The following is a 16,302-nucleotide window of genomic DNA, read 5'->3' as shown; positions in this document are numbered from 1 at the left end:
AAAAAATAAAAAGTTCAATTACTTTTATTTTTTTATTACTATTACTTTGGAATATGATAAATTTCGGAGTATTAATAGAATGTGTATCCAATAGCATATGCTATTCTTATTACAGTCATGGAAATGCAGAGGTAATCCCAGTTTTAAAAACAAAACAAAAAAGTATAAAAAAAATATTTATTTATATTTAATTAGTTTTTATTTTGTTTTTTTTTTTTTCTTTTTTATTATAACTTTTCAAAACGAATATGCCTCGGCATCTGTATTGAATGTTTATCCAAAAACATACGCTATTCTCATAACTATCATGGAGATGGAAAAGTAATCCCAGTTTCAAAAACAAAATGAAAAAGTTCAATTTTTTATTTAATTTTTATGTATTTATTTTTCACTATAACTTTATGAAGTCTGAATAACCTTGGCATTTTTGAAGAATGTACATCCAATAGCCTACACTATTCCCACTGCAATTATGGAGATGCAGAGGTTATCAAAAAAAGTCAAATAAAAAATAAATAAAAAAAAAAACAGTTTTCTTTTATTTTTTTTTCATTATTTTTTAATATGTTTTGCTCTGTTATCTGTATATTATGTTGTTCCAATACCATGCCCTAGTTTCACAAACAAAACAAAAAAATATATTTCAAAAAATTTAAAAAAAGAACATGAATTATTTTTTTATAACTTTTTATTATCCCTTTTGTATTCAGATTTACCTCGGCATATTTATACATAGAATGTCTATCCGATAACATACGCTATTTCCATGATAATCATGAAGATGTAGAGCTAATCGGATTTATAAAAACAGAAATAGAAAAATAAAAACAAAATTTTTTGTTTTGCAAATGATGAACTTTAAATATTTTTTATCTACAGCACGTGGTTTTAAAGTTTTCCTGATCTGGTGCAATAATTTTTAACAAACTACTATTTTATTTGAATTTACTACCATTCGGCGGAAATGAAGAATGGTAAATCCTCTTCAATGAGAGCATTTGTGACTGAGTTGCATTCAGCACTCCATTGCGAAATATTACTAATTAAATCCCACTGCAAGTTGCTGTGGCCGTTGTTTTTTTTTTGCGAGTCGTTCAGCAAATGAAGCCCCACTTTGGTTGCGTGAGTTTTATCTCCCCGTGTCATCAAATCATCGACGGCGCAGAGATTTCCCAGCAGCATGCGGCGTTAGAAATCGCAAGAATTTTCGGAATTCATGACGCGACAGTGCGATTGGTCCACATACCGTCCGCTGCAACGGCGGCAGTCGGTGTTTGTTGGATTAAATGCCAGAAGCCAGTCAGTGAAGGTAAACCGGAGGATTGTGACGAGTTTTTTTCTCTCTACTATTTTGTTATGTTTTCCCCAATGGAAATCGAAAGTTTTGCTTCCGGTTGGTGGCTCTGCTCGTGGTTCGGTTTGATTTGCTCAATGGGAATTCCATACTGCAACGTCAGGGACGCAACTCGCGACTGTGACAGTTTTGAAATGCTGCATCGATCGTCGTGGTCGATGAACTGGTATTATTGGAGCAAGTTGGCTAGTTGCGTCTAGTGAGTCAATGCAGCTGAGGGTAATAAACCTTGAACTTGTGTGGGAATCTACATAGGCCGAGGGGTTGTTTTGAAGGAAATGGGTATTTGATGAATACGCCGGAAGAGATTTCGCTGCATTTTCTTTTAGGAGAGGTGCTTAAATCGGTTATCAACACTTAGTTGTGGATCATAAGTTAGTGCATAGAGTGTACAACTCAGTGATGGTGAGCTCGTTTTATGTTATTTTTTTATTGAGATTTGAATAGTTACGTTTAAATATTTTGTTTTTCTTTGGCTTATTCGGTTTAGCTAAAATTCCAAATTTCTGGTCGTGAAACTTTTCCGTAGGCTAAGAAAACCAGTTATTTATATTCAAATAATTTCCAGCTTGTTTAAACTTTTGGCTGTTAAAAATTTTGGGCAATTTTTGTTATATAAAAAAATATTTTTTTTTTTTTTTTTCTAAACATTACTGGTTAGGAAACAAGTAAGAAATACAACTTCCCAGGAGTTTCTGAGATTCTGGGAATTTAATCTGTCTGGTTTTAAAGTCGATGAAGTTAGTCGTGTGTGCTCACAATTTATCAACCTAATCTTTCTTCCTCATCCGCAAATGAGCCGAACGCTTTCAAGTTTCCCAAATATTTCACTGGACTATCGTCATATTTTTTCCAGCCCACACACCTGCCCGCCCAGATCATAATCGCCTTCGTAATCCATCCCACTGAGGCCGTCCGCTTTTGTTATCGCCTCTAATGCCACGAAAAACCTTCTACGCGGTTTTCCCAGAGCTATTACCCTACACGCCAATCCAACCAAACAACGCCGCCGCCAGCTTCCCATAAGTTCCCCCACCCGGAGGAGGTATCTGTCTTTCTAGTCAGAGTCTCTAACGAAGCGAGGCGACCCAACCGCGATAAATTATTTCACTTCTTAAAACCACAGTCGCTTCGTCGCGGTTAGACACTGCGCAAAATTGCTCAAATTTCCCACGGCTCCACCCCCACGAGAGCAAGAGAGGTCCAACAACGCCGCCGATTCGGTGCGTGATGTTGTTATGCTTATGCTGCGGTGGATGGGATGCAGTGCGCGCGCGAGGTGTGCTTTTTACTATCTGCCGCAGAAACTATTGAAACAATGACTCGGCTCTACCTCGAACCTGATGAAATAAATTAAAAGCGATCGCGAGCGCGATTTTCTCGCGCTTTCACCATCTTCATTCAGCCCTGCGCCTGATGATGCCCACTAGTATACTTACGCGATCGAATCGAAAGGGTCTTGAACCAACGTCGTCGTCTTCCACATCGCCGCAAGATTGCGCGAGGTATGCGCGCGAGTTTTGCCAACTACAGCAAATGGGATGCTGATAAGATGGAGTGCTGCTCAGTCGTTGCCTTTAGAGACGAATCATTTGAAGCCCAGATTGCAAAGATTTGCTTGCCCAGAGAAAGACTAAGGGGTTGTGTGTTAGGATTTTTTTTTTGTTTTCGATCGTCTTGCAGTTCCGTAATTAATTGCATGCGCGCAAACGCAAACGAAAGTGAGCTCTTCCGATTGAATAATCTATGGGGATTGGGTAATGGGTAATCTACGGCACTACTGTGTTTCTACTTTCTTCGTGGGGGGGTTTCCGACTTGAATTAGGCGTATGGTAGATAGTATAAGCTTAATTAAGTCAAAAACTTATAAGTGGTGAAAAACTGTTCGTCAAACCATTACCATTAGATTTGTTAACGTATTGCTTTCTATAATTCATTTTTAAGAAACTTAAATGTGTTACATTTCAAAGAATGATCATATTTTTAACATTTTACCCACTCCAAAATCAAGTAATTTAGATAACAATTTGTTCGACGATTTGAAACAGGCATAACATAGCTTGCCTGTCCATACAAAACCATGTACTTCGGTTCATCCTTGTCGTCTCCATCTGTGTAGGAGTGAAATAGTTCGATAGTACCCGGGTAGAGGCAAAGAACAAACCAAGGACAAAATAATAACAAATGTTGCCATCATATCTCATTTTATCATTCTTATGTTATTTACGAATAACACTAAATAACTCGCTAAGAACAAAAAATGTTATGATTGCAAAATTTGTTATTTGTTCTGAGTTATTATTAAATAACGATAAATAACTGAATAATAACAAAATATGTGATCATAGCTAAATAAGTTCTTCTGGGCACCCTACTTTTCAAACTTTTCAAACTTTTTCAAACTTTTCAAACTCTCATTCGGAGAGTTATTTAGTATTTATTTTATTTTTAATAATGATATTGATGAAGAGTAAATTTTTATTGGTTTATAAGGTGTTCGCAACCATTGCGAAGAGTTAACATTTCTACATAAATCATAGATTTCGACACATTAAATAGACGTAATTATCTGCCTCTTTCCATGCACTAATAGCTTATCAAGTTTAATCAATGAATCATCACAGTAGACTGTCGCCCTGTATAAACGAACCAAAAGAGAATACGCAACCTAACAACTGATAAGGTTAGGACCCTACTGCACCACGCAGTCGTAGGCTGATCACGTGATTCAGAAAGAAAGCATGATAAGGTGTCGATGTGTGATTCCTTTAGGTTTAGAATTAGTATATAAGCACTACTTGAACCAACGAAATACATGATCTTTTGTCAGTCGAAATAGTGCGTTTCACTGTGAAAGAACTCATCCTCGGGAAGTGACTCCTCTACCAAGGTGGATTTCAATCCTCTAAGAAAGCCAGGACTTCTAATGCAAGTAACCAGCTCTTAGGTTTTGAATTTTCATCTCAGAAGTTTCACTTCACCTCTTCGACAATATTTTATCTGAGCCACTTCAGTAACCTTACGCTCTCAAACCATTAGAGCAATCGGCCTGAAGTTTCGCAAGGATACAATATTTCGAAAGGTTCGAGATTATTCCGCCAAACTGCAAACGTAGCAGTGTGTCCGTCTCAATCAGCCGATTGAGACGATTTCATCGGCCATTCATCAAGGCCACTCATCGAGGCCACCTTCAGCCGAAGGTTCCGCCAGTTTCCACCAATGGTCAAGTAACGACCATTTTTTGGTCCTTCGAGCCGGATCTCTGATCCACAACCGTGTGAGCGGAGACATCCATCCGCTAAAGGTTGCTGCTAGCCACAGGGGTTAGTCCAGTCCAACCACATTCCAGGAGGAATACAAGGATTCCTCTGCACAGCTACATCTATAGTTAGGACATAAATCCACAATTGTAGGTGGATGATCGGTCCACTCCGTTCCCAGACCGTTGCTTCCGGAAACAAGTTGGTGACAATCAGCCGATTGTACCATCAAACCTCTAAACCGTGATAACACCCAAGAAAGGAAAGCATCGTCGTAAAGAAGTACATTATCAGTGAAAGGAAATCAAAGAAATTTCGTGGTAATCTCTGTGTCCAGCTACAAAGCTGTAGCAAATGAACAATATTAGGGAAAGACGTGTTCCCAGAAAACAGTAAAAGTGACCCATTACAAAGTGCAAGAACTATAACCTAACGATCGGAACAAACTTTCTACATTAAGTACATTAAAACCTGAAGTAAAAAAAGTGTTTTACCAATGCCGATTGAACATACTCCAGTGAAAGAAGTAAATACCGCACAGAAGATGTCGGATATGAAAACCTCAGTTCATCTACGTGGCCAAGTCAAGGCCAAAATAACGCGCATTCGTAAAGCGATTGACGAGGCTAACGCGACAAATGCTCAATATGACTCCGCGCAATTGAAAATGTTTTCCCACAATCTGGAAAATCATTACAAAGAGTTCTTGAACATCCATCATCATGTGGTGGCAGTGTGCCCTCCCGAGAGAATTGATGAGCAAGATCAAGTATACCTGGTGTTCGAAACACAATTCAATGAAACCTATGTGTTGCTGGAACGAGCAATACAGGCAAGCCGTGACCGTTCCGTGGTCCAACCGCAAGTGCAAACCAACGAAAGCCCTCGCATCATTGTTCAGCAGCAGCCATTAAAGGCTCCAATTCCAACTTTCGATGGCAAACCAGAAAATTGGCCTCGCTTTAAAACCATGTTTTCGGATGTGATGCGATCCTCCACCGACTCAGATTGCATCAAGCTGTACCATCTCGAACGCTCTCTAGTAGGAGCAGCTGCTGGCATTATCGACGCACGCACTCTCAATAACAACAATTACGCCCACGCTTGGGAAATTCTCGAAGACCGTTTCGAGAACGAACGGGTAATCGTTGATATCCATATCCAAGGTTTATTAAGTCTCCGTCGTCTGAACCGGGAAAATCAAAAAGAGCTACGAGAACTCATCGATGAAGTGACTCGGCACGTCGATGGGTTAGCACTTATCGACAACGAGTTGGATGGAGTCGGAGAGAGATTTGTAGTTAATCTTGTGTCTGGAGCATTAGATAAGGATACCAGGAAAGAATGGGAAGCATCCATCCCGCATAAGGAAATTCCATCCTACGAAGACACCATTGAATTTCTAAAGAAACGGTGTGCCATCCTCGAACGCTGTGAAGGTTCATCGAAAATTCCATCAATCATGAAGCCATATATCCCTGTAAAGAATGCTGCCAACCAAATGAAGAACGCACAAGCCAAATCATGTGCTATTACCAGAAGTTCCGAGACAATTTGTGATATATGTTCTGGTATGCATTCCAATTTCAAATGTGAGGTTTTCCGTGCCATGTCCATTCCTCAACGCCAAGCAAAGGTTCGAGAGCTGCGAATGTGCTACAATTGTCTACAAAAAGGTCATCCAGTCAGTTCCTGTAGTTCATCCAGAACCTGCCAGAAATGCCAAGGTCAACATAACACACTTTTACATGTTGAGAAAACATCCTTTGTGAATACGAAACCTGTGCCATTCAAACAAGAGCTTGGACAAATCCCAAAAGTTCCTGAAGAAAAACCTATTACAACATCTTGTTCAATAAATAAGGCTCCTCTTGATAATAGCCTTTTGATGACGGCTGTTGTTAATATTCTGGATAGTAATGGCAAATTTCATCCATGCCGAGCATTTTTGGATTGTGGATCGCAGGCTCACTTGATATCGGCAAGACTTCTGCAAATGCTAAAGCTTCCACACATTCCTGCCAAGGTTGAGATTATTGGGGCCAATGGAAAAAAGACAACTCTCAACAATATGGCCAAAACTGAAATACGTTCCATACATTCCGATTATCATGCACAAATAGAGTGCCTCGTTACAGATCGGATCACAGGTGTGATGCCATCTCGAAAAATCAACACGCAATTCTGGTCAATTCCTCCCGGATTACCACTTGCAGATCCAACGTTCCACATTCCAGGGGAAATAGATCTCTTGATAGGAATCAAGCTATTTTTCCAACTACTGATGCCAAATCAGCTGAAGATTTCCAACGATCTTCCTATACTTCAAGAAACTCGTCTAGGATGGGTTGTCGCTGGAGCTATGGACGACGAAAACGTGGATTTAATCTACAACCGACAACAGTGCCATGCTGTCATTCTTGAACCACTGAATAAAACCATGGAAAAGTTTTGGTTTCTGGAATCCGTCGGATCATCTCCATTGCTATCTAACGAAGAGCAGCAATGCGAATCCAAATACTGTTCAACAACTACTCGTGATATCAACGGTCGCTACATCGTCCAGCTACCTTTGAAGGACACAGCATCTAACCTAAAGAGCAATCGATCCCTTGCTCTCCGTCGATTTTTTATGCTAGAACAGAGACTTAAGAAAAAAATACGAGATGAAGGAGTTATACGGCAAATTTATTGATGAATACAAACAACTTGGTCATTGCCAGCGAGTGAATGAGCTTGACGACACTCCAGGAAAGATAACTTATTATCTACCACATCACGCAGTCCTCAAACCATCAAGTTCCACAACAAAGCTTAGAGTTGTGTTTGATGCCTCAGCGAAATCCTCGGGTGTTTCCCTCAACGAGACATTGATGATTGGTCCAACAGTCCAAGATGACCTCTTTTCAATTCTTTTAAGATTTCGTAGGCATCGCTATGCCTTTACTGCAGACATTTCCAAAATGTATCGCCAAATCCGCATCGACCCAAGCCAGACATCCTTGCAACGAATTTTCTGGCGAAAAGAACCAACCGATCCGCTGGAAGTTCTAGAAATGACAACCGTCACCTACGGGACATCCAGTGCACCATTTCTAGCCACGCGAACTTTGAAGCAATTGGCCATCGATGAAACAAAACGCTATCCCGTAGCGGCGAAAATTGTGGAAGAGGATTTCTACGTTGATGATGTCCTTTCTGGTGCCGATACCGTCGAAGATGCTATTCAATCCCGATTGGAGCTGACCCATCTTTTGCATTCCGGAGGTTTTCCCATACACAAATGGTGTGCTAACGACGAAGCCATCATTGAAACAGTTCCAGAAGGGGAAAGAGAAAAATTCCTTACCTTTGAAGATGCTGATATAAACGAATCCATAAAAACGCTAGGATTACTATGGGATCCAAAAAAGGACATTTTCCTCTTTGTTCCTGATTGTTTTTCATCAAACCAAGAACCTCCGACCAAACGTCGTGTTCTTTCCGAAATTGCAAGGCTTTTCGATCCCCTTGGTTTGGTGTCTCCCGTAATAGTGAACGCCAAGGCTATAATGCAGCAGGTATGGTTAAGCAAGTTAGATTGGGACGATATACTTGAAGGTGATTTACTTACGGAATGGCAAATATTTCGTGATTCACTTCATCAAATCCAACAAATCAGAATTCCAAGATATATGGCACTACATGCAGCTATTCATTACGAAATTCATGGGTTCGCCGACGCGTCCAACCTGGCATACGGTGCGTGTATTTATATTCGTGCAGTATCAAATCAAATCGTGAAAACTACGTTGATATGCAGTAAATCCAAAATAGCGCCAATAAATGGTCTAACCATGCCAAGAATGGAGCTCTGTGCTGCGCTATTGCTATCTCGATTAGCCTCAAAGGTTGTTCCTGCCCTCAAGATGAATTTCAACCAAATCACATATTATTCTGATAGCCAAATCTTCCTTGGGTGGCTAAGAAAGTCTCCCATTCAACTAGAATTATTCGTTCGCAACCGTATCATGGAGATTAACAATCAGACACAAAACGCCCAATGGAGGTATGTACGAACAGATGAGAATCCAGCTGATGTGGTATCCCGCGGCCAACTACCACAACAGCTTGCCGTGAACTATTTGTGGTGGAATGGACCATCATTCCTCCGCAACCATGTGATCCAGAATGAAGAACCTGAACCTATTCCAGATTGCGAGTTACCAGAATGGAAGCCCACTGTGATTGTTACGCCTGTCGTTCGACTCGAGACTCTTCCATTTATGACCAAATTTAGTTCCTTCCGACGACTCCAAAGAATTGTCGGATATATTTTGCGATTTATAAGGAACACTAAATTGCCTAGGTCCCTAAGAAATATTTCAAAATTTCTCACCATTACTGAGATGAGACAATCATTGGAAGTCATCGTCAGATATATCCAACAAACCGAACTATTTGAAGATATCCATTCCCTGAAATCTGGTCAACCTACTCGTCGACTTGCAAACCTTTGTCCCATCATAGATAACGATCTTCTGCGTGTTGGAGGTCGGTTGCAAAATTCACGATTATCATACAATGCTAAACACCAACTAATTCTTCCAAACAAAAATCCTATAACGGAGTCCCTTGTGAGAGCATTACATGAGGAGAATTTACACGTTGGTCCGTCCGGCTTAATATCCCTCATTAGACAACGGTTTTGGCTCCTCAACGCCAGAAACACAGTACGTAAGGTAACGAGATCCTGTATTATTTGTTTCCGATCCAACCCAAAACTGCTTCAACCACCAATGGGTAACTTGCCCGAAGCCAGAGTGGTTCCTTCCGCTCCATTTTCCAGAACAGGAGTTGATTTTGCAGGGCCGATTTTTATTCGTCGAGGAGGAAGAAAATCAGTACCGGTCAAGGCCTATATCTCGCTATTCATCTGTTTGTCTACAAAGGCAATACATTTCGAAGTCGTATCGGATCTGACTGCAGCAGCATTCATAGCAGCACTCCATCGATTTGTGGCCCGACGCGGTCTTGTCGAAGAAATACATTCAGACAATGGAACTAATTTCGCCGGTGCTAGAACTGAACTACACGATTTATATCTGTTGTTTCAAAAGGATCAAATGCAAGGAAAGTTGAATGATTTCTGTCAACCACGGGAGATAATATGGAGATTCATTCCACCTCGCGCTCCAAACTTTGGTGGACTATGGGAAGCCGGAGTGAAGAGCACAAAAACACACTTGAAGAAAATATTACGCAATGCTTCCCTAACATTCGAAGAATACTACACTGTGTTGACCCAGATTGAGGCTATCCTCAATTCACGCCCTCTCTTTTCCCACTCCACTGATCCTACTGAACTCGAGGTGATTACACCAGCGCATTTCCTCATAGGTCGTCAATTAACTGCTATTCCTGAACCTACCTTGGAAGATGTCCCAGAAAATCGGTTGACCCGTTGGCAACATCTACAGAAATTACGGGACCACTTTTGGAAACGCTGGTCAAATGAATATTTGAACACATTGCAAACTCGTCAAAAATGGACCAAACATTCAAAAAACATTACTCCAGGAGTTGTAGTTTTGTTAAAGGAAGAAAATACGCCGCCCCAGTCGTGGAAATTAGGCAAATTGTGACAGTGTATCCAGGTGCTGACTGCACTATTCGTGTTGCTGATGTCCAGACTGCCGCTGGTCTGTATCGCCGACCAGTATCCAAGTTGGCCCCACTTCCCTTTGAGTCTAATGTCCCACAATCCAATAACGCTTTAGATTTAAGCGCGGGGGGTGAATGTTCGCAACCATTGCGAAGAGTTAACATTTCTACATAAATCATAGATTTCGACACATTAAATAGACGTAATTATCTGCCTCTTTCCATGCACTAATAGCTTATCAAGTTTAATCAATGAATCATCACAGTAGACTGTCGCCCTGTATAAACGAACCAAAAGAGAATACGCAACCTAACAACTGATAAGGTTAGGACCCTACTGCACCACGCAGTCGTAGGCTGATCACGTGATTCAGAAAGAAAGCATGATAAGGTGTCGATGTGTGATTCCTTTAGGTTTAGAATTAGTATATAAGCACTACTTGAACCAACGAAATACATGATCTTTTGTCAGTCGAAATAGTGCGTTTCACTGTGAAAGAACTCATCCTCGGGAAGTGACTCCTCTACCAAGGTGGATTTCAATCCTCTAAGAAAGCCAGGACTTCTAATGCAAGTAACCAGCTCTTAGGTTTTGAATTTTCATCTCAGAAGTTTCACTTCACCTCTTCGACAATATTTTATCTGAGCCACTTCAGTAACCTTACGCTCTCAAACCATTAGAGCAATCGGCCTGAAGTTTCGCAAGGATACAATATTTCGAAAGGTTCGAGATTATTCCGCCAAACTGCAAACGTAGCAGTGTGTCCGTCTCAATCAGCCGATTGAGACGATTTCATCGGCCATTCATCAAGGCCACTCATCGAGGCCACCTTCAGCCGAAGGTTCCGCCAGTTTCCACCAATGGTCAAGTAACGACCATAAGGAATAAGAGTTTAAGAACAAAAAATAATAACTAACTTTGATTCAGAAAAAAAAAGAAAATAATAACTTATTTTGCTATTATAAGATCAAACCAAGGACAAAATATTTCTGAACTTACAATACCTACAGTTTTTTTTTCAATCATAAGACTAAAATTTACAATTTAAATATATATTTTTGAAATAATTTATCTTATACTTACTTTGTTCGCAATAACTTGATAATAACATATTCAGTTATTCTACATTTTTAAAAATTTTGTGATAGATTTGTTCTTATAAGTTATTAATGAGAAATAGCTCAAAATCAATTATTATTTTTGTTCTTTTAGCTCTTATTCCCAACAAACCAATATCAAATTCTGCCATTCAGCTATTCATCTTTCATGGCAAAATTTGATCTTCGTTAGTTATTTTGTTCTATCCGGATATCCTACTGCCTGTCATAATGAAGTCGGTGAACATGAGCATGAAAAGCCGAACAATGCGCAATAGATAGAAACGTAGATGACTTATTGAAATCTTCTATTTATATCTTCGATAATAGTTCCGATCTCGTCCTTCGGTCATCGATAAAGGAGAGATACTGTGACATTCGTTATTACCATAGGCCAAGATCACCTCTGCAATTTCACGGTTTTCGCTTGAAGTTGCTTTGGTGGTGGGACGAAGTTCAATGTTTTTCACAACATGGGTCTATAGAGTCAAAGTTTAGTAGTTGTAGTGAAAACCTTTTCGATGCTTGTCGTAAGAATAAATAACTGCTCTTCATGGATGTCACTATAAGATATGCTGTGAACACGTCTTTCATATTTACCGTGGAAAATATTCTCTTCAAATTTTACAATATAATAAAAATATGAAACGAGCTCATCAAATACAATAATTAACCGGTTCCTCCGAATTCCTCAAACGATATTTTCCAAGAAATACTTCAGAAATACTGCCATTGATCGCCTTCTGAAAAAATATATAAGATTTTTTCATGAACTTCTTCGGGAATACATTTTTGATTTTTTTTTTTACAAACCTTCTAGGTTTCCTTAGAAATAAATCCCGAAATTGCTTCGAGAACCCCCCTACGGATGTATTTGGGAATCCTTTCAAGGATTGCATTGAACATTTTTAAAGAAATCGAATTAGAGTTTTACTAGGAATACTTCAAAGTAATTTTGCATGGAATGGTTCTGGAATTATTTCAGAATTAAGCTTGAAAACTGTTTTGAAAGATTACAATAAAATTCCAATAAATTTCATTCTGAAACTTAAAAAAAGTTGGAAATTCTTTGATTTTTTTTGTAAATCGAGGAATTTTCAGAAAATTCCCAAAGCCAATCCCTAAAAATGTCTGTAAAATAATGAAAAAATAAAAATAAACCCTTGCCGGAATTCTTTGATGAATGCCTCAAGAAGCTTCCGTAGTAGAATAAGGAGAAATTTTCAGAAAAAATTGGAAGAATTCACGAATGAATTCATGGGAAAACGTTCAAATACCCAAAGATTCCCGATGAAATCCCTGGAAAAAATCTCAAATGGGTTTTTGAATGCATTCCCGAGAAAGTTCCCGGAGGAATAACCGAAGGAATCCAAAACGAAGTTCTAATGGTGTCCTGAAAGCATCCTCCAAAGAAATTCCTTGAAATATCAAAAAAAAAAATGAAAAAAAAATCTCTTAAATAGGTAAACTCTTAATGGAATCCCGAGGTGTATTCCGGATACTTCTCGTGAAATTTCTTGAAGAAATTGTAGAAATTGCGAAAAAATCTATGGGAAGAGATCAAAAACCCGCAGGAGTTCCCAATAGCTTTTCTAATGGAATCATCGATGGAATCCATTGAGTATTATTTTGAGATTTTCTATAGAAAATTTAAAAGAAGCTCTTGAATACATCCTAACAAAAATCCTGTAGAAATTTCCCAAAGAATACGTTAAAAAATTCAAAAAAAAATCTGATAGCATCCTCTTAGAAATTCCTATAGAGAAATTACAAAAAAAATTGTTTAAAATATTTGGAAAACTCCCAATGGAATCCCTGCATCTGCATGTATTCTCAAAGAAACTTCTCCAGAAACCTCCAACGAAATCTTTGAAGAAATTTCCGACGGCATGCCTGGAGGAATTTTTTAATAAAATTTTGAATGATTTCCCTACAGCCTCTGAGAAGAATTCTTAGATAAATTGCCAACGTAATCCATGGCTGGGCTGGAATCTCCAAAAAATTCTCCAACAAATTACACATACAAACTTACATACTTTAAACAGATCTGGAATAAAGAAATTCTGAAAGATATTCCAAGAATATTCCAAAATATTTCAAGAATAACTCTGCAAGGAAGATTTCCCCAAGAATTGCTCAAAATATTTTGATGGAGTTCCTGGATGATTTTTTTAAGTTTTTTGGAGAGATTTCTGAAACACTGCTTGGTCAAATTCACATTAATTTTCCTGCAACATTTGTCGATAAAATAAATGGAGAAATTTTCGAAGAAATTATAAGTTTATTTTCTGACAGAATCCCTTGAAAAGAAAATCTCCAGTGAATTCTTGGACAAATTCCTAAGAATTTGGAGAAGTATATCATAGAATATTTGAAGAAATTTGAAGAAGTTGAATTAAAACACCCGGGTTAACTACCGATGAAATTCCTAGATTTGGTATTCGAGCAATTTCTGAATAAATTCCGTTACGAATCCTTGGATAGAATCTTCTAGGAAGCCTTCTCAATAAGTCCCAGATAAAACTCTCCATGAATTTCTGGAAAAATCCCACAAAAATTTCTGATTTTTTTTTTTTTTTTTGGCAAACCCGTGATGAAATTTTTGATGAGAAACCTGGAAAAACTTCCGGATTCCTGGTTCAATTTCTGTAAGATTCTCTTGCAAAACACTTTAACGACTTGCGTGAAAAGCTTCGGAAGGGTTCTCTGAAGCTTAGAAGCTTAAAGGAATTGGAAAAAACCAAATGAAATATCTGGAGGAAACCTTGATGGAAGTATTAAAGGAATCCCCAAACAAAAAAAAATCTTCTTCTATTTGGAGATTTTCAAAATACTTCATCGAATCTCTGAATGTATGCTCCGGTGAACTGCATGAGCAACTTCTCATAAAATCTTTGTAGAATTCTTTTAGAAATGCATAAAAACAAATCTCAAATGATCTCCTGTGCATAAATTGCTAATGAAATATATAGATCAATTAATCATAGAATGTCAAAATAGAACAATAAAACTCAACTTGCTGATACGTTGTTCAACGTATCTTTAAAAAAAAACTGGTTAGCAGAGATTATATAGAGCATTTCAATGGGGTTCACAAAATAATTCTGGTAGAAAGATTTCCCCAAGAAACGCTTAAATAATTTCGATAAAGTTTCTGGAGAAATATTCAATGATTTTTGGAAGTGCTTCCTGAAAAACTGCTTGGAGGAATTTTGCAATGGGCCAAAAAAATGATCGAGGAATCTTTGGAGCAATTTTCATAAAATTACGTACCTAATTATTCTCAAAACAAAACAGAAATATGGACATGTTTCCCAAAATAATTTCTTGAAAATATCTCTAACGAATTCTTTGGAAAATTTCTTAACGCTATTGAAAAATTCCTCATGGAATACTTCACAAAAAACACCGTGATGATCAACCAACCTGAAGCTGAAAGTCTCCCTAATAAAGGAAAAAAAAAGAAAAAAAACATCTCGGGGCGTTTCTAATGAAAATCCTGGATAAAGTCTTCAAACAATCTCTGGAGGAATTCTGCAATGAATCCCTTGAAAATTCTACCAAAGGAATTTCCGAATGAAATCCCTGGTGGAATTCTCCCAGGATTCCTATGGAAATCCTAGAAGTAAACCTCAAAAGAAATTATTTAAAAATCCCTGAAACCTGTTAACCTGAAAAAACTTCCGATGTATTCTCTGGTTCAGTTTCTGTAATAATTCTAAAACGACTTGCTTGGGAAGTTCTTGTTGGATTCCCTGAACAAGAACTTCAATGAATGCAAATTCAATTACTGGATCGAATATTTATAGGAAACCCTGATGGAAAATTGTCAGACATTTCGCAAAACACTATCTGGATAATATCTCTAAACATGCATGTGTAAATTCCTAATTTATCCAGTTGAATTTCAAAACGAAATTTCGTAATACGGATTCTTAGCGAATTTTTGGAAAAAAAATCTCGTTGAAATACAATAAAAAAGTTCGATGAATTCCAGTAAAAACCTCTTTTCTTGATTTTTTTTTCCTAGAAATCTATGCAGAAATTTCTTCAAAGAATCCCTAAATAATTTTCGCAAGGATAGCCCCGGTGGAATTCCGCAATGAAGATGCTTTGGAGAAAGTCTTCAAAATAACCTTTGAGAAATTCCAAAGGAATGTACCTCTGGAGAGGTTTCCCATGTTTTCTTTGAGAGAAATTACGAAAAATGCCTGAGGATATTCTCAAACAGCTTTCCAAAACGATCCGTTACTCTACCTGATCTGATTTTCTACGTATGGGTCGTCCATAAATCGCGTGGTCTTTTAAGGTGAATATATAACGAAGCCACACCTCGATTTTTCGAGAGCACAAATCTGAAAAACCGAATGTCGGTTTGAACTGAAAAGTTGATCGATTGGTTAACCGCTGGTGGTGACCAATCGATCAAGTTTTCAGGGCGATCCGTCATTTGGTTCCTCATATTTGTGCTCTTGAAAAATCGAGTTGTGGCTTCGTCATATATTCACCTTAAGAGGGGGATGGTCTTATGATTGACACAAATTTTAAAATTTTCGTATGAACAAAAGATCACGCATGGGGTGATAGGAGAATTTTTACAAAATTTTTCAATAAAGTTAAAAAAATAATGTTTTTGTCTAGAAATTTATTCAATGGAAATTGTAAAATATGTTAATGTGGTTTTGTTGTCAGCAAAGGAGAAAGTAAACAAAGAGAGGCTCCCTTAAAAGTTTCGCGAGAAATTCCAAAATAATTCTTTAGAAAAAATTCCACGAGAATCTGCGGAAGTATTCCTCAACGAATCCCTGTAAAAATCGTGAATTTGAATAAAATTGAAAACTTGGATAAAAATTCGTTGTAATGCTTGGACGATATATTTTAAAATAGGAAGAATTCCCCAAAGAAATTCCTGAAGTAATTTGCCAAAGCATCGCTATAGAAATTCTC

At 38.1% G+C, this 16,302-nt stretch overlaps 2 protein-coding genes across 2 annotated transcripts in view; both read left to right on the top strand.

The window, feature by feature from the left end:
* Window positions 1-16,302, top strand: part of LOC115255020 (uncharacterized) — a 157,941-nt gene that overhangs the window by 108,571 nt on the left and 33,068 nt on the right. The window lies entirely within an intron of this gene.
* LOC134286137 (uncharacterized) lies at window positions 5,111-7,309 on the top strand. The gene has a single exon (XM_062847709.1). It carries the CDS (start codon window positions 5,111-5,113, stop codon window positions 7,307-7,309), a length of 2,199 nt encoding a protein of 732 aa, XP_062703693.1.

Source organism: Aedes albopictus, chromosome 2, assembly GCF_035046485.1.
Source record: "Aedes albopictus strain Foshan chromosome 2, AalbF5, whole genome shotgun sequence".
In the NCBI taxonomy this organism is placed as follows: domain Eukaryota; kingdom Metazoa; phylum Arthropoda; class Insecta; order Diptera; family Culicidae; genus Aedes; species Aedes albopictus.
The sequence above is the reverse complement of the archived record's forward strand: the minus strand, read 5'-3'. Positions and strand labels throughout refer to the sequence as shown.